We start from the raw sequence: 22,390 nt of genomic DNA on the forward strand, positions 1-22,390 counted from the left end.
AAAGGAATGCTTATACACTGTTGCTGGAAATGTAAATTAGTTCAGGCACTGAGGAAAGCAGTTTGGAGATTTTTCAAATAATTTAAAACAGAGCTACCTTTCCACCTAGTAATCCCATTATTGATTATATATCCAAAGGAAACTAGAACATTATACCAAAATGCACTCATATGTTCAAAACTGTGCAATTCACAATAGCAAAGATATGGAATCAACCGAGGTGCCTATCAATGACAGATTGGATGAAGAAAACATATATGCTATGGAATACTACCCAGCCCTAAAAAAGAATGAAATCAGATTGTTCGCAGCAACATAAATAGAGCTAAAGGCCATAGTCCTAAGTAAATTAATACAGGAACAGAAAACCAAATACTACATGTTCTCACTTATAACACTGAGCACACATGAACACAAACATGGGAACGATTGACACTGGGCACTACTTGAGGGGAAGAGAGAGGGAGGTTGACATGGGTTGAAAAACTACCTATTGGGTACTATGTTCACTACCTGGGTGCAGTATACCCCGTGTAACAAACCTTCATATGTACCCCCTGTATCTAAAATAAAAGTGGGAATTTTAAAAAGACTAAATATGTTAAAACTAGTACTCTCTAAATTTTATCTACAGTCATTAAAATCTCAATTGTTATCTGAACTGTTTTTGTTTTCTAAGAAACTGAAAAGCTGATTCTAGAAGGTATGTGAACACAAAGAATTTATGAGAAGTCCCACTCCTGGTTAGAAGTCTATGTACGATGTTTCAGGCCATAGGTAATCAATCACAAAGGCTTTACCTGGCAGGTTTACAGGGTGTGGAGAGGCTGTTCTGTCCACCCCAGACTTGGTGCACAGCCAACGCATTGCAGGCTTTGAAGGGAGTTGCAGTCAAGGACCCCCCGGCTGGTCTCGCCCTTGTGCATATTTATATTACCAGCTCAGAATCCTTCATTCTTAGGTCTCTTTATCTGAGGTCTATGTAGAGGTCTTCTTCAGGTGCCTCTGTCAAGGCCTCCTAATAGGAGAGGAAGAGAAAACTTAAAGACAGTTTTCTCCACTCTGAGTACCCAGTGAGTTTCCACTTTCTCCTTGGAGGGCCCCCCAACAGTGAGACAAACCCATGTCAGTACTAATCCAACTAACCCTTGACCAGGTCATTTCCACAGAGAAAAATGGAACAAGGGGAGTCAGTACTTTCTCTGGCTTTAGACTCTTGCTTACACTATTGAAGGAGGTAATTAAAGACTTAACTCTTTCCTTTTGGGCTTGTTGCTTTAATCGGCTCACTACCTGGGTACAATATACCCATGTAACAAACCTGCATATGTACCCCCTGTATCTAAAATAAAAGTTGAAATTTTAAAAATATGTTAAAATGAGTACCTAAGTCCTCAGCACTCTTTTTCAGCTCTGCTGAGCTCCTGACACTCTAGAATAATCAAAATATTATTTAGAAAGAACACACTTGGAGTACTTTCACTATCTGACTTCAAGACTTACTATAAACCCACAATAATCAAAGGAATGTGGTACTGGCAAAAGGGCACACAAATAGGAAATACACACTAAAACCACAATGAGATACCACTAACCATCCACATACCCACTCAAATTAAACCACCTGGCAACATCAAATGCTGGCAAAAATGTGGAGTCCCAGAACTCACATATATTGTTGGTGAAAGTGGATAATAATACAACCAATTTGGAAAAAGTTCTAATAGTTTGTTATAAAACTAAACCCCTATAATCATCTATCCCTATGAGCCAGCAATTATGCTCCTAAGTATTTACTTAAGAGAAATAAAAACATACATCTACAAAAAAAGACTTAAACCAGAATGTTTACAGAAAGTGAATTAATTATTGCCAAAACCTGGAGACATCTTGAATGTCCATCTCCAGGAAAGTGGCTAAACAAACGATAGTATATCCATATGGTGACATATTCCACTGCCACAAAAAGGAATGAAGTACTAATACACACGACTTGGGCAAATCTGAAAAACATTATTCTGAATGAAAGAAACATTGCATAGAGGAGTGTATGATGTTATTCCATTTATATAAAATTCTAGAAAATAATAATTTATAATAAAGAAATCAGAACACTGGTTGCCTCTAAGGGGTTAGCAGTGGGGAAAACTAAAGGCATGAGAAAATCTTGGAGATAATGATAATATTGTATAATTTGGTAGGTTACACAGTGTATGCATTTGTCAAAACTTGTTTAACGGTGTTCAAGATTTGTGCACGGTGCTGTACGCAAATTTTACCTGAAAAACACCTTGAACTCCAGTTAATTATACATGTGCTGAACTGCTTAGAAGTGAAGTATCCCTTCAACTGACTTTTCAATGAATTACAAAATTAGATGAATTGATGGACGAATAGAAGGATGGATAGATGGATAGTTATGTGGTAAAGCAATAATGGTTTTATCCAGAACCTAGGCAGTGGGTACACGCATGTTCACGGTATAATACTTTCAGCTTCTATAGATGTTTGAAAATTCTCATAATAAAATGGAAAATAATGGCACGATTCTGTGTATTTTTTAATAAAATCAACTTTGAAATACGCTGATAAGAACCACATTGCTAATTAAAGAAGTGAAGTATAGGAAGGTTTGGACTGTGTGTTTCCTGTGTAAAAGAAGAAAGAGTCAGATTTACATAAACTTGAGCAAGCAAGAACTATTATTTCTAAGAATATGTACCAAAACACTTAAAAGACTGTTTGTCTCTGTAGAGGGGACTTACTTTTTGTTCTCTGTTATAATTGAATCATTAACTATGTGCATGTATTAATTCAATAAATAAACACATTAAAATTAAACAAGAGTTTAGTATCCATAACATTCCCTGAGAGAAAAATTTAGAGACCACTGCAGTTTGAAAAGCATGAAAAGAGAGGGGAATATGTTTGCTGGGTTTTTTTTTTTTTTTTCAGACAACGAGAATACTGATGAAGAGGCAAAGATTTGGAATTTAGTAAAGAATAGGGATCATTTGTTAATTTTCAGAAGCTTTTAGGACAAATGAAATGAAAAAGATGCTGGGTTATTTTGGCAGAGAATTTGATACAATTGACTAAAAGATTTAAAAATATATCTACATGTCAATAAAAACTGAAGTATTCTATACCTTTTACTACTTCTACTTAGCAGAATTTACCTCAAGCCACTGTCTGAGTCATGTCCAATAGATGTAAAGGCTTCACACACACTCCTCATATGAACGAGTTACTGAAATATTGTTAAAGTGTCACATTTTCTCTATTATAAGGTAAATTGCTTTTCACAATTCTATTTTCTTTGAAATATGGGTAAGTCCTATAATCAATCTTCACCTTTAATGTAGTAGTACTAAACACCACCCAAAAGTAACAATTAGGTATTTAATAGAACATCTTATAATAGAGAGAATCTCAGAATCAAATAAGATAGCTTAGTTTTTGCAAGGCTGTCTTTCTAGAGTTTCCTAGTATTCTGTAGAGTGCTAGGCCTATCATTTTCAGTTACCCACCAGACTGTACTTTACTAAGGCACAGGCAACTGCAAGAGTCAGACGATACTTGATAGTGTTGTTAGTAACACTTGAGATTTGTGATCACATAGGCATTGATTTGAGTCCTGACTCTGTTACTTACTCTTGGATTATATGAACTTGGATAGGTTATTTAAGGTCTCTAGGTCATACCTCTAAAATTTCCTAATCTGTAAAAATAGTGTGACAATAATAAATAGCCAAACCAAAAAATAGACTTAAATAAATGTATGAAAAGCAGAGTAAGTGGTCAAAAACTTAGATCTACTTTTATGCAAAAATGAACTATTTTAAGCAGTTACATGATATGAGAAATCAGCTTGATAATGGAAAAAGATCATAGCATTGTGGTCAAGTTTTACACATGCATGATCTGTTTCGTGGCCTAGACCAAGTTGAATTAGAATAGAAGAAACTATATTACAAGTATGCAGGAATTAAGCAAAGACAAAAAAATAGTTATGACTGTGATAACTGAACCAAGGGAAAAGATATAAGAGACAACGCATTTAATTTGTGAATTGGCAAATAAGGTAGGTGAAGAAAAAAATAGGCTTATGGAATTCTTGAGCCTAACGTGCAAGAAGAGCAGGCCATTTGTTGGGAGAGGGAAACTGAGGAATAAGAGCCCGTTTATTGGTGTGTGTATGTGCTGGGGCAGGAATGAGTTCAGTTTGAGATAACCATGAAGACCCAGCAGACAGCTGTAATACTGTTATGAAGTTCCCTTATATTCTAACACATTACCTTTAGTTCTTTGAAGTCAATTCTACACCCCACTGTTTGCTCTACACCCAGACAGTAGCACAGACTGGTGTTCAGTAATGACAGATGGTAAAGTGGTGGCAGAACGGTGGTGAGTTGCCGGTGCATGCTGCGAGGCTTGGGCATGAAGACTCATCCTGAGTGAAGAGCCACACAGTTCCACCAGGGGGAAGACTGATTTTTGCATATCTTGCAGAAAATCAACTACCTGTTAGAGGAGGGAAACAGAGCAGGAAGGAGCTACGCTGTAGGAAGCAAAGATGAACTTGAGTTTCACTTCTTAGTGCCTTTTCTCAGGGGAGAGGCCATCACTTGAAGATGCTGGGTTTCCTGCTCCTTCTCCTAGGACGAGGTATGAGCCTTGGCTTGTGAGGAGTCTGAGGTTAATGTTAATGCTGGGTGGAGAGGTGGAAAGACTTTCTCTTCAGAGAGTCTGAAGCCACCAGACAGAAGATGAAGGGGATATGTTAGATTAAAGGACCATAACAGAGTAATTGTTGGCACAATAAAAAGGAGGCAGTGCCCTGGGGTCCTTTGGGAGCTGAGGTGGCATTGGAGTGATAAAGCAGAGATGTTCCTGCCTGGCGAGACATCTGACTCCAAGCTTGTCAGTCCTCATGAATATCTCTCTGGAATTAGGCTCTGTGTTCAGTGCTGTCATCTCTCAAAAGCCAAGCAGGGATATCTGTCAACGTGGAACCTCCGTGACGATCCAGTGTCAAGTCGATAGCCAAGTCACCATGATGTTCTGGTACCGTCAGCAACCTGGACAGAGCATGACACTGATTGCAACTGCAAATCAGGGCTCTGAGGCCACATATGAGGGTGGATTTGTCATTGACAAGTTTCCCATCAGCCGCCCAAACCTAACATTCTCAACTCTGACTGTGAGCAACACGAGCCCTGAAGACAGCAGCATATACCTCTGCAGTGTTGAAGACACAGTGCTGGGCACAGATCAAAGATCTGAGCAAGAACCTCAACTCTCTCCTACCCAGCTTCCCTTACATGAGCCTGAGGGCCCTGCCAAGGTGGGACAGGAGGAGGAAACCACAGCTCTTGGGCAGACACAGCTGTTTCTGTGCTTGTGGGTGGGCATGGGTATGAATGGATAGATTGGGGATGAGGAGAGCATCCGTAGGACTAGCTGGAGTGTTCTATCCACAGACAGGAAGGGTGGCTCCTGGAAAGCTGAGGGTAAAATTTCTTCTAGAAGGGTGCTCAGAAATACCCAATAAAAACAATCAGATACAGTTTCCTTCAAGTGGCAGGGTCAGTAATAGCCTTTAACTGTTTTATCTCAAGATTCTTTTTAGCTGGTTTTCTATCATAATATATTTTTGCAGAACTTTAGTCATCTTGAAACAAAGCTGGTACATTACATTAATGACATCTGGTTGTTCTCAGTCAGTAGGAATTATAAAGCCCTCTAGATGCCTCAATATGACAATATGACACATGTATCCCAGGCCAACATAAAATCTGCAAAGTTCAGGAACCTTCTATAATGGTGAGTTTTGGAGTAGTGCAGAGGTTTGGGGCATGTCAAAATATCTCCTCTAACGTGAGAAGTAAGCTGCTGCACCTTAGGTCATCTACCACAGAGAAAGAGGTGCAATGCTAAGTCTTCGGACTTTGAATTAAACTCTGGATATGCTGCATTTGATTGTGCTACTCTGCAAAGTTCAGGAACCTTCTATAATGGTGAGTTTTGGAGTAGTGCAGAGGTTTGGGGCATGTCAAAATATCTCCTCTAACGTGAGAAGTAAGCTGCTGCACCTTAGATCATCTACCACAGAGAAAGAGGTGCAATGCTAAGTCTTCGGACTTTGAATTAAACTCTGGATATGCTGCATTTGATTGTGCTACTCTATTCCATTTACTATGTAATCTGTAAAGCTGGGGCCATTGCAAGAGAGGGTTCTGTGGCAGAACAAGCCCATGATGAAAACTTCCTGCTGCTTGGGCCATAGACTAAGCAGACCCAGTTGTTCTTGAAGAGCCTATGATAGATACGGATGCTCTAAGGAGATCCTGACATTCCCCCAATAAGAGAATCACAAGGCAGTGTGGAATAGGTTCACTGTGCCCTGATTTGCACTTCAGACCATTGCATCTTGGGCTATACTTTTGTTGCTTTCCAGATCCCAGAGAGAAAGAATGCTCACACACACAAATTACATGACGAGTGTTTATTACATACAGGCAGTAAGGAAAAACAGAGGCCTAAGATTCAGGGAAAGCCGGTTCCACTAGGCTCAGGAAAGCTGTCGATGGTGGATGAAATCTTGTCTGTGCCTTCCCTACTTGCTCTGCCACTGAAGGACCTCAGAGAGCAGCTACTCTGGGTGTTACATCCTAAGCGACTTGACATGCTTGGCAAAACATTGAAGGACATCCTACTTCTAGAAGGGACTGGAACAGAGCCCTGGCTGTTCTAGCCAGTTCCTCCTTATCTCAGGATGTTACATTACCAGCACATTGTGCAGTTATTCTTGAGAACTACAAGCAAGAAATGGGGAGGTACTGAGTTGGTCCAAGGCCACCTGGAGAATTGCCCTGAAGACAGGTGCAGAGTTTTGGTGTAAAGCTATACTCTTACCGGCCAACGACCTCCTGTAACGTTGGCTGTGCCCAGAGCATTCTCTCTGTTATTAAATGGAAAATATATAATCAAGAACATACTTAAACACAGCTGGAAGAAGGTACAATTCAATTTCAAGAGCACATCTCAGAGTGTCATGGTACCCACTCATGCTTTTCTCCTCTCACCTTCAAACCACACCCAAGTTTCATAGAAATTTCATATTTCCAGTTGAGAAATATGAGATCATTTTTTCAGATGGGTCTTCACATTATTCTTGAAGGATCATTACAGTCTAACCAAGTATGGTTTTGAAAGGTAGTGGTGAAGGGAAATCCTCTTGGGGCCAAAACTTAAATCGGTATACCTGATTGTTGTCCACATTTTATTGAAAAAGAGATGGCCAGAAGTATAGCTATATCTTATATTCAATTTTCTTTCATACTATCATCTAGTCTTCCTACCTATTCAGTCATATTTTTCTTCTTTTTGCTTCTCTATGCTACAGTCTGGGTAATTTCTTTAAAACTACTGTTTAGTTTACTAATTCACACCTCAGCTCTAGTAAACCTCTAATTTAACGTTTCAACTGACTTTGTTCATCTAAATTACATTTTTTATTTCTAGAAACTCCACTTGGGTCATTTACAAATATGAGTTGTCATTTTTGAATGCATCTTGTTCCTTGTGTATTTTCAAATTATTTTCTTTTTATAAGTATATTAAGCATCTACTGGGAATTCTTATCTGACAATGCCAGCATTTGATGCCTTTTTGCATCTTGTTTTCAGTAGTCTGCTGACTCTCACTCAGGGTGGCCTGTTTCCTTGTGCACTATGTAATTTGATGTGAATTCTTCTTTCAGAATTCTTTAAATACTGGAGTAAACGTGGGTTTTCTAGGAAATATTCATGCTTGCCTCTGTCAAGAAATTGGAGTGCTACAGACCTAATATCATTTTATTTTATAATTCTCAGTATATATCTTCTTGGTCATAGAATGTCTATCTCAAACCCCAATGGGCTGACTGTTCAGTGACCATGAATACTCAGAGGAAATTTTTAAAAATCCTTCACCCAAAGCCAAGACCAAGATAAATAATATTCTTTGTTAACTGCTTCTAGGATTAGTTTTCTAGCTCATCCTTTCACTAACTGTGTATCTCTTTGTGTACCTCACTTTAGAAAGGAGTGAGTCCTATCTAGTTTCTGGTCCACGTAAGGTCCCATGGGCCTTTTCCAGTTTCCACGTGTACTAATTCTCCAGGTCACAGGAATGCACATATATACCCATTTTATCTCATGGGTTCAGTGCTAGCTTACCTTCCTGCCCCATACTCCCATTACCATAGGAAGTTGACAAATTTATCTACAGTGAAATCTTGGATTATGAAGCACCTTCCTATATTACAAAATTGCCTCTTTAAAAGCAGTAAAGCGCTGTGGTTAGGAACTTGAACTTTGTCAAGTGACAGACCTAAGTTTGAAACTTGGTTCTTCTGCTTTAACACTAGGTGTAACCTTAACAAGTTACACAATTTCTCCATAGAAAATAAGAATAATAGCGAGTTTTTAAATGTAAGTTTTTAATAAGAAAGTGATGCAATTATCTGTATAAAAAGCACACAGAGACAAAATATGCAATTAGTGTAGTTGCTATCTAAACGTATTTCTCACTATAAAAACATATTTTACCACTAGCAATTCCTTCCTCAAGAATAAGTAGGACCCTCTCTCAGAAAATTTTATTATTATAATTGTTTCTCTTTTAGCTATTTTAACTAAATAAAAAAATTTGTGGTATTATATAATATGCATATTATCAAAATAAAATCAAAATCACTCAGTTTAATAAAATTAGATCATAAAATATGTAGTTTTAGAATTTATTCCCTTAACCCAACAATATTTCATGAATATCATTTCAGGTCAAAAATATTTTACATTAACTTTAATAAGAATAGTTCAATATACTGATGACCATCCTTCATACAATCAAAACCCATGACAAGGTATATATCCATAGGCTAGATGACATGGTTATTTAATTTTAAATAGCAATCGGTTGTGTGTGTTCAATTATTTCTGTTACAGACTCAGAAGGAAATCATGAAAGCCCTCCTAACTCTACCTGCAGATGGCTGGTTCCTTTTTATTCAGGTGTTAACTTAAATGCCACCTCCCCAAAGAGACCCTTCCTGACCACTCTATATAACAGCACTTCAGCAGTCATCCCATATTACATTATCACTTTATCCTATTTTAGTAATATGTACTCATCATGTACTGAAAGCAATGTATGTGCATCCCATTTCTATACCTTCTCACATGTGTATAAATGCATGCACATGTACACATGAATGCAATGAAAACAAGAACCTTTTCTGTCTTCTTCATTGCTGCTTCCAAACAGCATAGAAGAACTCTTGGAATATCACTTCAGGAATTCAATAAATATTTGTGAGTAAATAAATATGATTTCAAACATAAGAGGAAAATTTATACAGCTGTAGTGGATTTCCCTGGAGGAAAACCCTACAAAGGCATTTGAGTTTAGATAATCTAAGCCCATAAGAAAATTAACTAGATTATTCTAACAGGAAAGGAATAAGCACTTCAAACTTTATATTTTTTATTCTTGTTTTAAATTTATGTTTTAGTTGGGAGGAGGATACGAAAAGATTCAAGGACACAAAATTACAGCTAGATAGGAGGAATAAGTTCCGGTGTTCCAGTTCCTCCTTCCAGAACTGCAGGAGGACTACAGATAACAAGATTTGTATTTTAATAGAAAGGTACACATGTCATGTGCCAACCCCCTTCTGCTGCCTTACCCAAGACTGGGAAATGGAACAGAAGATATGGGTTCTACAGAGGGGCAAAGTGCAGAACCTGCTCAAACACAGTGGCCCTAGGGTGGAAGGTTCTCAATTGGAATTGTGTTGGTGCCTGTGTGGATGAAGCACTCAGTTCTGAGCCTTGGGAGCCTTTTGAAGTCCCTCCTGGCCAAGATGATCTTGAGGAAATGGCTGACCCATTGGCTGCCTTCCAAATGAATGACACAGTCTAGAATTTTATAAGCTAAATGAGTAAAAGGAACCCAGTTGACTGAATTTATCACCAAACCTATCTTGTGAGCCTCAATCTAGAGCTAGTATAATTTAGAAAAATACATACATACATCATATATTAAACTCTGAGTATCATGAAACAGATCCTAGATGTTATAATAGTGAGAACCTACATGGGTGTTTCTCCCACACTCTGTCCTGGCTTTCTTCTGCTTCCTGTCTAAGGCAGCCTGGACTCACTTAAGCAGCTCTAATAGGCCAAACAAGAGAGTGGTCAAGGAGTGGCTGAAATGTGAACAGAAAGACACAACATTATATTACAGCAATCAATCTATCCTTAAAATAATTTAGGTTTAGTCTCAAGTGCTAGAGGCTTCCCCATTTACCCATACATGGAAGCCTGAAGAATAAACAGAACCATAAACTTCCCTCTGGGCATAAAACCTGCATGTTTTCCATGGCCATCGACTCCATCTTTCAAGTTAGATTTTTTTGGATCACACAGAGGACTCCCTTCACTCTCCAGATTCAGTGATTACTGGGTTGAGATAGTAATGAAAACAATTCCTTATTGGATAAAGAGAAATTGTGCCATGGGGTAGATCAGTAGCTTAGAAAAAAATAATAATAATAATGGATGAGGAGAGGAGCTGGGAGTTTAGGGGGAAGACAGCCTAAAATCTGACAATCTGGTTGGAGAATGATAAAGGATACTGGAACCCAAGGAGGAGTTGAGTAAGAGCTTAGGAGAAAGATGTGGTGGGATTTGGAGAAGAAAATGTTAAAAAAAAAAAAAAAAAAAGAATTTGGAATCTGACACTTTTCAGACTACTAGGAGGTCTGAAAGACTCAACTCTGTAGCAACTTGAAGGGGAACAAACTTCGTCCGAATAGGGAAGGTTCTAGTATAATCTTTGCTTTCCTTAGACAAGTGACCCTGGAGAAGTCACTTCACCTCTGAGCTTTAGATTGTTCATCTGTAAAAAGGAGATAACAATATCTGCTGCCTGCCCCCGCAGTGAGGCTGCACCAAGGATCAGTTTGGAGGAGGCAAAGCAGAATGCCCTATGGCAGAGCATGGAGGCCCTAGAGTCAGATCAACATACTTACATCCCATCTTTACAAACTACTGGCTGTGTGACCTTGAGCAAGTCACTTCACCTTCAGAAAGCCCATTGGATCTCCGTAAAATGGGCAGTCCCATAGGTGGTTGTGATGATAAAATGAAAAAGCCATTCTTACGAGTTACATGCCATATAGTAAGTTATGTGGTAACTTACTTGTTTTTGGCAGAACCATTATTTTCCTTTGGGTAAATGCCCAGTAAAGGAATGCTGGGTTGAATCATAGTTCTGTTTAAAATTATTTCAGATTTCTCCAAAGTGCTTTCTGCATTACTTTTTCCATGAGCTAATTTACACTCGGGCCAACAGTGTATAAGCATTCCCTTTCCTCTGCAGCCTGAACAGCATCTTCTATTTTTTTTTTTTTTTTTTTTGACATTTTAATAATAGCCAATCTCCAGCCAAGCTCTTTCAAGGCCAATGCAGGGAAGAGCCATGAACATCCATTTTCCTGAAGAGAATTCTTGCCTGCCCACTGGCAGAATGCTTGTTTTCATCTATCTTTCTTGTTTTTCAAAGAAAAACCAATGGTAAAGTGGTATCATCTTCCATACCTGAACCAGTTTGCAGCCACCAGAGCCTGCTGGGAAGGGGCCGGTCAAGCATGCATTGATCTTATCGCCTGGAATTTGAGAGATCAACAAGCCCCATAGCAAATGACCATACACCTGCCCATCAGCGCTCATCCTTTCACGGAATTAGCTCAATTCTGGCTCTGCAGACACTGGCAGCCACAGGTGACAAACCCGGGGTCTCTGTGGGCTTCCCTTATCACCCAGGGCCACAATGGGCTGCCAGTCCTAGGCAGAGACACAGCAACATTCTCCTAAATTGAAATTAAACTTAAATCCACTTCACCAATAATCATCTGAGGGCACAGTCCCTGCCTCCTTCCTTGGGGATTTTAAAACACACATCTCTCTGACCCATAGAGGTGAGATCTGACTTTAAAGGGGGGAAAATCAGGATGAACTTCGGTATCAGGAATGAATCCCAAGTGTTTTTGTGTAGGAACAGGCATCCACATCCCAAACTGTACCTGGAGATGTAGAAAAATGCAGGAGAGGAGGAGAGAAAAAAAGGGGGACAAAGTGGCTAAAAGTAATTGAAAGCTTCCCTTTTGGTTCTTTCCAGCTCTGGTTGCTTTGCCAAGATTGTAGGTGAAGGCAGGGTCAGCTCTGGCTGGGAGCTGCTGCTTTGGGAGATGGGAGAGTCACTTCACCTCCATAAAGCTCATTTGAGCATCTGTGAAATGGGGAATCCCATAGGTGGTTGTGATGATAACATCAAAAACACATTCTTAACTTGTATGAGTTACATGCTGTATAGTAAATTATGTGCTATATAGTAAGCTCACAAAAATAATTCAGTGTTATCATAATTGAAGGACAGTGGTTTGGTGTGCTAAGCACTAAACACAAGGCAGACAGATGTCTTAGAGAAGTAGACAAAGAAAACTGTAGCTCAGAATGAACAGTACCGAGAATGGCATGTCCTCCAAATTGAACTTGGGCAGCTGGATCTGAACCTATTCTTCATGTGAATAGACTCACTTCATGTGAGTCTACGGTATGAAGTAACAGTCTCCACCTATAGCTATCTTTGCTGCCTATAAGGTCATTCATTTTTGAACAAAGCTGACCTCAGACTATACTGTGATCATTTAAGGAAGAGCACAAAATATTAGAGTAGGCTAGTCTTCAAGCTCTAGATACAGAAAATCCTCATATTCTGGGGTGTTCCCTTTCAGACAGAGAGTCAGAGCCACAAGCACTGATTCAAAAATCCCCTTTTCCAAACAAATTTTCCATTATCTACCAAGGTTCACCTCCCTGTTTAGTGCACACTGGTGTCTACAGTTGCTAGATCAAGAGTCTCTCCTTATCCTCCAAGGCAGGAGTTCTATGAAGACCCCATGACAAGGGGACAAAATGAAACAACATGTTTAGGGACAACACAGGAAAAATCCATATTATCGATGCTCCAAAACCTGGCTACCTCAGGCCTGGCCAGTTATGCGTGAGCAGAGAAGTATGTCATCTACATGGCAGTCATGGCCTAGATGGGTCTGGAACTGTGGCAAGGTAAGGCTCTAAGACAAAGTGCCTGGAGAAAGATGAATTGAATCATCTATTTGTGCCAGGAAGAAAAGACCAGGAAGGAATCAAATGTACCATTTGTCCTCTGGGGACCTCTGCCTTAATCCTCAATGAATCTCCTTTTAGATGCCACCTGCAGCAATTCCCATACTTCACAATGCTCTCCATGGCTTCCGTTGACCTTATGATCAGCTCTGCCAAGATCTGTATTTTTGGGAAAGACAGAATCCTTCTGAATCTCATTGTCTTCCTCTATAAATGGAAATAATTTTGCTCTGCACAAATCACAATTAGCATGTTTGTGGGAAGTTAAACTGTGAAACTCAGCATAAACAAAATGCTATGCACCACTCTTGCCTACTTAAAAACGTGTAAAGCTGTCAGACACCATACACCATCTAAGTACAGCAGCATTAGGTTTAAGCCCAACAGTGATTAGACAGGGTATGGGGTGGAGAGCGTGTCTCAGAGCAGTGGGTCTCCTGGCTGTTGGGAAGCTGGATCAGTGGTCATGTCAGGAGATGAACCCGAAGGTACTCTGTGTGTCCTCTCAACTCCACGGGCCCCACTTTGGCATTTTTTCCAATTCCCTCTGGTTTCCATTTGCTTCCTCCCTCTAGTGCCTGGCCATGTCAAATTTCACCACCAAGTTTCTGAGCTTTTCTCATTTTGTTCATCGTCTTCAGAACACTGCTGCTTCTTTTACCTTTCAAAGAATTCAAACTTGAACTCTGCTCATTCCTGCCCATCACCAACCTGAGCTGAGTTGCTGAGAAGGGAAAGCACCCTCATAATGAAGCTTCCTCTTTTCTTACGTCATTAGACTTGAGCGGAGACAGCATCTCCATCTCCACACTGCTCTGGCCAGATTATGCCTCAGTCAATTATACAACTGTGTCTTAGTAGCATTGGTAGGGCCCAAATCAGGGTATTCTCTGGGAAGATTCACTTTGTACTGAGCACAGCATAATCTCACTGCATCGAAATAGAAAATTCTAGACCCACCCCTCCACATCTTCGTTATTGAACCCAATATGTGACCCATTTACCATGTGCTAAAATCTCCACCTTCTGCTGATTCTCAGATCAGATCATAACCCAGATTTACCATAGTCCAAACTCTGACATCTGATCGGGGGCATGTCATTCTGGTTCAGGCTGTCAGCCCCGAGCAGGTGGGTCAGTTTGCATCACCCTGAGTGCCAATTGCCAGGGCACCATGAGGCTGCATAAAAAATACCTATGACAAGATGCACATGAGACAGACAAATGTCTTCACATTGAAGAAGCGGAGGAGTGCACCATTGATTTCCGTGCTCCAGAAGCACTGAGTAAGCTCCTAACTAACCTGTGCCCCCTCCTTCTTTGAAACACTTCCCATCCTTAAGCCTTGGTAGGAAAGAGAGCCATCTGGAAGCCCAGAATCCTATAGGATGCTGAGTCTTCCTTCTCCTTACCCCTTAGTTTTGGAAATCTTATTCCCCAAAGCCTAAGATTTCACCGTGCCACACACTGACTGGAGAGAAGCATCTTCGTATTCACAGGAACGAGCCTTAGATACGACTTTGCTCCTCTCATGGGGGCTTCAGGACACTGAAAAGCCAAGCTTGTTGCCAACGCTTGTCCTTCCTTAAGTACATTAAATACATCCCCAGTAGTTTAAAAGATTCCTAAACAGCCAGGCCATTCTCCCTCCTTCTAACCCTCACCTCCTCAGCCTGAGAAATCCCAGCTGTGTGATCCAGGGCTTGATTTTCCCTGTCTTCCCCATCCCAGCATCCTTCCAGGAAACAGCCGGTCTCCCTCTCAGCTCTCAGAAGGCAAGTTCCCTTATCACCTGTGAATCACAAACCCACAGAGTGGCCAAACACAGCCGGGCTGATGCAAGACCCTGGGAAGGGGAAAGCTGCAGGTTTGTTGGTCCTGCGAGGAGCAGTGACCCTCACCTCACAGACGCTTCCTCTCCCAGTCCTCGGGAGGTATAAAGACTGGTTCTCCACCACCAGTCAGGCACACTCTACCACCATGAATCCACTCCTGATCCTTGCCTTTGTGGGAGCTGCTGGTGAGTTTCATGCCCTGCCTCAGGCCCCAACCACCCCTTTCCCAGCAGACACAAGTCCTTCCATTCTTGCCACTTCTCCTCTTTTGACTGTGCTCTGATATTCTATTTCCTTCATCTGGCATCTCTACTTCCCACCCTCCGTGGGCTCTCTTTAAGCCTCACCTTTTTCACCTTCTCCCTGATTTCACTCCCACCACTGCAATTCATCCATATCCGAGCTGTGGATGGAGATGCTGGGAAGGGAGACAAGGTGAGGCTGACCCACAAAATAAAGCAGCGGGCTTCAGGCTTGGCTCCCACAGCACCAGAATAGCTCCACTATAGCTGCTCTTAACCTCAAATGCACCTGGGGAGGTGGAAAAATTACTCATGCCAGAGACTCAACTCTAGAAATCCTCACTTCATTTGTCCGGGATGCAGCCTGTGTTCTGGGCTTTTAAGCTTCCCAGGTGATTTTTAACATTTCTAGGGATGCAGCCAAGGTTAAGAATTGCTGTTCTTTTGGACAATAATAATGTCTACCTTTGTTCTGCCGAAGTCAGCCAGGGGCTGCCCTCAACTCTGCCTTCACTACACAGATCTGAGCTGAGGGGGAAGCTGGTTATGGCCAGGTCTACCCAGCCAGGGGGTTTTCCTAGCTTGGCCAAAGTATCCTGACCATCCAGGGCTTAAACAGCCAGGTGGAGTACACAGGTGGTGAATAAAAGGGAGAAGCATTCAGTGGGTGAGACAACCACATCCCAACTCCTATCCCACTGGAAGCATTGTGAGGACATTCCTTGCATCCTCAGCCTGGTGACCCCAGGAGAGATCTGAACACCTGCAGGGTACCCAGCTATGTGCCCTGCAGACACAGACACGGGACACACACACACAGAGACGCACAACAGGGGGCACAGCGCCCACCCCCGCCCAGACCCACACAGAGCCTCAAAAAGATCTAAAAAGAAAAGAAAAAAACCAGACGCGAAGAACAACACCCAAAACACAACACACACGCCCCCTCCCCCCCCCCATCCACACCACAGGCGCCCCCCCCTTTGACGATGATGACAAGATCATTGGAGGCTACACCTGTGGGGAGAATTCTGTCCCCTACCAGGTGTCCCTGAATTATGGCTACCACTTCTGTGGTGGCTCCCTCATCAACGAAGAGTGGGTGGTGTCAGCAGCTCACTGCTACAAGACGTAAGTGTGGGGCCCCTGACGGCAAAGCTCCCAGCCAGGCTGCCTGGGAGAGCTTGGCTTCAGCCCACAGAAGTACTGAGGATGGGTAGGATGGATGGGAGAGGTGGTAGAGAAGAAAACTTGTTGGCAGCAGCTGACTCCACAGAGCAGAGAGTGAACACAAGACAGGAACCTCTCACACCCAGGCAAATACATGAAACAGCAAGGGTTGTGGTCATAAAAGCAGGCAGGAATGATCTTGGAGTGGACTGAGCTTGTGAGAAAAGCAGGCAAGTACTTTTGCTGGTTAGCTACACATTAAAGCCACCTAGGAAAGAGTTTTTAAAAATACTGATGCCTGTGTCCTATCCCAGGGCAATTAACTCAAAATTTTCAGGAAGAGGGTGTGAATATCAGTATTTCACACTCTACCTCTGGTAACTATAGAGTGTATAGACAAAGCTGAGAACCGCCACCTACACCAAAAACTCTCAAACCTGAGTATGCATCAGAACCACCTGCAGGCTTGCCATGGCACAAATCACTGGGTCCCATCCCCAAGGTTCTGATCAGTAGGTGGGGGTAAGGACCAAGAATTTACATTTCTAACAAGTTTGCAGGAGATGCTAATGCTATGGCTACCCTTGGATTAGATTACACAGAAGGGTGGTGCTCACCATGCCAAGAAGGGAGGGAGGAACAGGCACTATGTACAGTTAGCAAAGGCCTGGTGTGAAGAATGCTGGGAAAACTACAAGGAGCTCTTTGTGCCCACAGTGCTGGTGACTGTGGAAACTGTGGGAAAGAGGCTGGGAAGGCGGGATGAGGAGCAGCCTTCTGGTGCATCCCTTTGACTCTTCCGCACCCCACTAATAACAACCTCTGAAGCAGAAAGGTCCTGGGTCTCCCACCTGCACTGACCCATGTCCCTCTCCTGCCCATGCGATATGGCCACATACTCCACCCCATGCCTCCAGCGCTGTCCATAAGCAGGGAGCTTAAGGACCCTGGGGAAGGTGGGATGAGTGCCCCGGCTGTGGGAGAAGATCTTCACCATGCCTGCCCTTCCCAATGGACGCATCCAGGTGAGACTGGGAGAGCACAACATCGAAGTCCTGGAGGGGACTGAGCAGTTCATCAATGCAGCCAAGATCATCCCGCACCCCAAATACAACGAGGTTAAGAAATATAACAATGACATCATGCTGATCAAGCTTTCCACACCTGCCGTCATCAATGCCCACGTATCCACCATCTCTCTGCCCACCGCCCCTCCAGCTCCTGACACTGTGTGCCTCATTTCTGGCTGGGGCAACACTCTGAGCTCTGGCGGTGAGTGGGACCCTTTGTCCTTTTACTTCCCTCCATCCTCCCAATTTCCAGAATGAAGCATATCCCTTAACCTGAATCCTCTCGCCCCCAGGCTTAAGACACATTTCCAGTGCCCATTATACACAGGCTCTGCATGGAACATGAGAGAGATGCAAAGTCTACAGACTTGGCTCCTAATTCAAAAGACAGGACAAATGGAGAACTTGCCATGATCACATCTTGGGAGGGGTTCAACAATGATCATTCTGGGAACAAAAAGCCAGAGTCCCTTGCCAGGACTTATGTTTTGGAGCCCTCTCCAGGGGCAGTGTTCCTCTTCAATGTTCCATCCTAGATTATTGTCTCCTTCTAAAGCCTGACCCACATTTCTACTTTATTGATCTCTTCCTGATCCTCACAGCCGACTACCCAGACGAGCTGCAGTGCCTGGATGCTCCTGTGCTGACCCAGGCTGAGTGTGAAGTCTCCTACCCTGGAAGGATTACCAGCAACATGTTCTGTGTGGGCTTCCTTGAAGGAGGCAAGGATTCCTGCCAGGTGATTTGAACAACCCTTCCCATGCTGAAGCTCCCACTGATACCCAGGCCTTATCTTGAAAAAAGATTTCATCTCCCAAGGTGGCGGGGCGGAGGAGGCTCCCTGCAGTGCCCCCACGGAGAAGTGAGGAAGGCTCCCTTGGGCTGCATGCTGTCTGCTTAGGAAGAACAGAGAAAGGGCCACCGTGAGAAGGATGTGGAGCCACAGAGCTGGCTGGAAAGGGGTCTTTTAAGGTTCAGAGTAAATACACCTATATCCTCCTTCATTTCTCCATACAACTTGGCCCTTCTCCGCAGGGTGACTCTGGTGGCCCTGTGGTCTACAACGGACAGCTCCAAGGAGTTGTGTCCTGGGGTTATGGCTGTGCCAAGAACAAGCCTGGAGTCTACACCAAGGTCTACAACTATGTGGACTGGATTAAGGACACCACAGCTGCCAACAGCTAAACCCCCAGTGACTCTGCAGTCTCTATACCAGTAAAGTGACCCTGTTCTCACTATTTGTGCTTATGCCTCCTCCCTCACACTCCTTCACACTGGAAAGCATCCTCCAATCTCTGGTCAGACACGACTGTACCCCTTAAAGGTAAGCAGAGCCCCCAGCTCCCAAAATGTGTTCCATGGTACACTAGATTAGCACATACAAAGAGATGGAATCCAAAAATAACAAGAAGCTTGGGAGAAAAGGGGGTACTCTTTTCTAGAGAAACATGTGTTTGGAAAGGTGGTCTTTTGGTGGGGAGGTTGATTTTTATTTGGGCTTCTCACAGTGGTTGGAGCTACTCTGCTTTCAGAACAATCACAGCACAGAAAATGTGTCAGCATCTTCCAGACAGCCCAAAAAATTTGACGAGTTAAATCTTATTGCTAAAATACAACAATAATTACAAATGCTTCTGGTGATGACATATCTCTCCCAGGAATGTTTTGGCACCAAACCCTCGACCAAGCCCTCCCTTCTCATTGACCTGGAAAATCAGACTCAAGTAAATCTCCCTGGCCCCCTAATTATCCCTGAATTCCCTAGTTCCCTCTCTGTGAGCAGCTAGAGAGATGTCCCGCCTACCATAGCGGGAGCTAGACTGCAACTTGGGAATCAAGCCCAGCTCTGCACACTGCATTTTTGTCTTCTTTGACTTTGGGACAGGACGCTGCAGTGACTCCCTCAGCTAACACCAGCTCCCCACTCTGACCAGGGAAAGAAACTAGAGAGGGTCAGGATTCCCCAATTTAATCAATTTGCTGAGGAAGGATTCGTTTTCATAAAATTTGCTCGCCTTTAAGACACTTCAAATGAGTTATTTGGAACACTTTTAAAAAGATAGAAGGAAAGATCTGAGGGCTGTGACAACATCCAGCCACTCTGGACACACGTTGACTGGCTTTCACTCACTGGACACAGCAGAGGGAGGCAGGCCCAGTGGTAACTCTGGCACCTGCCAAAGCCTCCTCGTGGCAATTCTGAGAGGGCCCATGTTGGGTCCATAGCTCATCCAAGCTTGTCACCGAAGATCCAAGCAAGCTTCTCTTTGAAATTCCACCTTCACCTTCTGTCCCAAGTGGTTGTAGACATCCCTGGGAGCTGGAACCAAGGACCAGGAACAGCCAAGGGAGACAGACAAGTTCAGAGCACATTTCCTGCTACAGGGAACACAGCACAGGCCTCCAAGTGTCCAGGGAGCAGCGTGCAAATTGCAGTGATGAGTAGAGTAAAACCCCTAAATGGAGCACAGCATTCCTGGCAAACACAGGGGACCACAGTCCACTTGCTGTGCAATACACAAGTATGCATCAGACACTTGTTTGGTAAACAGTAAATGTGTAAGATCAATTACCTTCAGAGGGCCATCTCGGCTCCAGATGTGTGATTCGTGTGAGGAGACGACTACCACTCACTATCTTCGGAGGAAAGCAGGGATCAGGGCTCGCACACAATGGACAGATACACACGGGTTACCCAGAAAGTCACTGCATACAAACATCACTTTGTTCAACAACAATTTTGTTTTTATGGAGTCCAAAGGCAGACAGACCATAGTTCACCTTACAGCCTTGGGTTTGTCTGCTTTTGGAAAGAGAGAGATATATACACGAGATAGATAGATAGATAAGATAGATACATTTTTTTCCCTTTCTTACCATAATGTCAATGCCTCCTCTGAATATTATCATCACTCAAGAGTCAAGGTAAGAACCAAACGCTTCATAGAAACAGGACTGAGCAGAGAGTGTTAGTTTCCACTGTTTTCTGTCTCCATTCAGATCATTCCTATCAAAGCCCAGCTGGTTACCTGAAGCCAAGAGACAGACATAAGGATCCCAGTGGCCTTCCAGACGGCTACTTCTACCTCCTACCTGGGCCACTTAGAGTCTTGAAACAGAAAAGTGAGTCACCCCACTCAGAACAGTTGCCAGCAGAAACAGGGCATGAAAATCACATGGGATTTCTTCCAAGTGGTCAGTGTAAACTAAACCAACACTACCACCACCAAAAACACAAAACAAGCAAAAAAAATCCTTATCGAAAATTCAAGACAAACTACTGTGTAGAGTCAGGCCATGGGGTTGCCTTTTCTCAGGCCACACAGCTTTCCCAGTCCATTTGCTCACATGGAACCGTGAGATGTGAAGGTCTCCAGAGCGTGTGCTCAGGATCGAGGCTGATACTGTTCACTTGTGAGTTCAGAACAAAGGGCAAAGAAGCAGAAAGCTGCAACTCTGTCCACTGCCACGGGTTTAGGGCCTCCTTCCCACAGAGGCTCCGAAGAGCCCCCACCTCAGCCTTCACACAAAACATCTCCTTCTGCCTCGACTATAACCAAGCTGGCGTGCCGTGGCATGATCTCTGCTCACTACAACGACTCCCGGGTTCAAGTGACTCAGCCTCCCAAATCGCTGGGATTACTGACTCCCACCACCACGCCCATCTATTATTTTTCTTTTTATTTTTGTATTTTCAGTAGAGACAGGGTTTCACCATGTTGGCCAGGCTGGTTTTGAACTCCTGACCTCAAGTGATCTAAAGTGCTGGGATTACAAGTGTGTGCCGCCGCTTCTGGCCTGGGCCCATTTAAAAAAAAAAATTCCAACTTTTATTTTACGTTCGGGGGTACATGTGCAGGTTTGTTACATGGGTATATTGTGTGATACTGAGGTTTGGGACACAAATGATCTCATCACTCTAGCAGTGAGCATAGTAACCAATAGGTAGTTTTCACCCTTTCCACCCTCCTTCTCTCTTCCCTCTAGTAGTTGCATATTTATTGTTCCCATATTTATGTCCATGTGTACCCAGTGCTCAGCTCCCACTTATACACGAGAACGTGATATTTGTTTTTCCATTCATATGTTCATTTGCTTAGCATTATGGTCTTCGTCTCCATCAATGTTGCTGCAAAAGACATGATTTCATTCTTTTCATGGCTGCATAGCATTACACCATGTATGTGTACCACATTTCCTTTATCTAGTCTACTGCTAATGACCACCTAGGTTGATTCCATGGCTTTGCTACTGTGAACAGTGCTGTGACAGATGTTCAAGAGCATGTGTCTTTTTGGCAGAACAATTATTTTCCTTTGGGTAAATGCCCAGGAAAGGAATTGCTGGGTAAAAAAGTAGTTCTGTTTTAAACTATTTCAGAAATCTCCAAACTGCTTTCTGCATTAATTTTTCCATGAACTAATTTACACTCGGGCCAACAGTGTATCAGCATTCCCTTTCCTCTGCAGCCTCACCAGCATCTTCCTTTTTTTTTTTTGACATTTTAATAATAGCCACTCTCCAGCCAAGCTCTTTCAAGGCCAACAGAGGGAAGAGACACAAACATCCCTTTTCCCGAAGAGAATTCTTGCCTGCCCACTGGTAGAATGCTTGTTTTCATCTGTCTTTCGTTGTTTGTCAAAGAAAAACCAAAGGTAAAGTGGTGTGATCTTCTACACCTGAACCAGTTTGCAGCCACCAGAGCCTGCTGGGAAGGGGACCCTCAAGCATACATTGACTTGTCACCTGGAATTTGAGAGATCAAGAAAACCCATAGCAACCGACCATACAACCGCCCATCAGCACCCATCCTTTCACGGGATTAGCTCAATTCT

The 22,390-nt window shown here is 42.9% G+C and overlaps 1 protein-coding gene and 2 gene segments (V, D, J or C); all 3 read left to right on the plus strand.

The window, feature by feature from the left end:
* LOC105511219 overlaps positions 1-22,390 on the plus strand; it is a 189,834-nt gene that overhangs the window by 60,706 nt on the left and 106,738 nt on the right.
* LOC105511220 overlaps positions 1-22,390 on the plus strand; it is a 136,408-nt gene that overhangs the window by 16,603 nt on the left and 97,415 nt on the right.
* Positions 15,219-18,792, plus strand: LOC105511218 (putative trypsin-6). Of its 2 annotated transcripts, XM_011941339.1 has the most exons (6): positions 15,219-15,258; positions 16,287-16,446; positions 16,800-16,843; positions 17,503-17,757; positions 18,158-18,294; positions 18,591-18,792. In XM_011941339.1, exons 1-6 carry the CDS (start codon positions 15,219-15,221, stop codon positions 18,738-18,740), a joined length of 786 nt encoding a protein of 261 aa, XP_011796729.1. In that variant the 3' UTR covers positions 18,741-18,792. The 2 variants fall into 2 exon arrangements, with proteins under 2 accessions (XP_011796729.1, XP_011796730.1); XM_011941340.1 differs by lacking the exon at positions 16,800-16,843 and having other exon boundaries at positions 17,501-17,757.

This window comes from Colobus angolensis, unplaced genomic scaffold (assembly GCF_000951035.1).
Source record: "Colobus angolensis palliatus isolate OR3802 unplaced genomic scaffold, Cang.pa_1.0 Scaffold2, whole genome shotgun sequence".
In the NCBI taxonomy this organism is placed as follows: domain Eukaryota; kingdom Metazoa; phylum Chordata; class Mammalia; order Primates; family Cercopithecidae; genus Colobus; species Colobus angolensis.

What these genes read in the sequence shown, in the direction of transcription:
- LOC105511218 (XM_011941339.1), top strand. Translation starts at nt 15,219, where the DNA reads ATGAATCCACTCCTGATCCTTGCCTTTGTGGGAGCTGCTG. An exon ending in TGCCTTTGTGGGAGCTGCTG is followed by an intron (nt 15,259 to 16,286) that starts GTGAGTTTCATG and finishes TCCACACCACAG; the next exon opens with GCGCCCCCCCCTTTGACGAT. An exon ending in GAGGCAAGGATTCCTGCCAG is followed by an intron (nt 18,295 to 18,590) that starts GTGATTTGAACA and finishes CCTTCTCCGCAG; the next exon opens with GGTGACTCTGGTGGCCCTGT.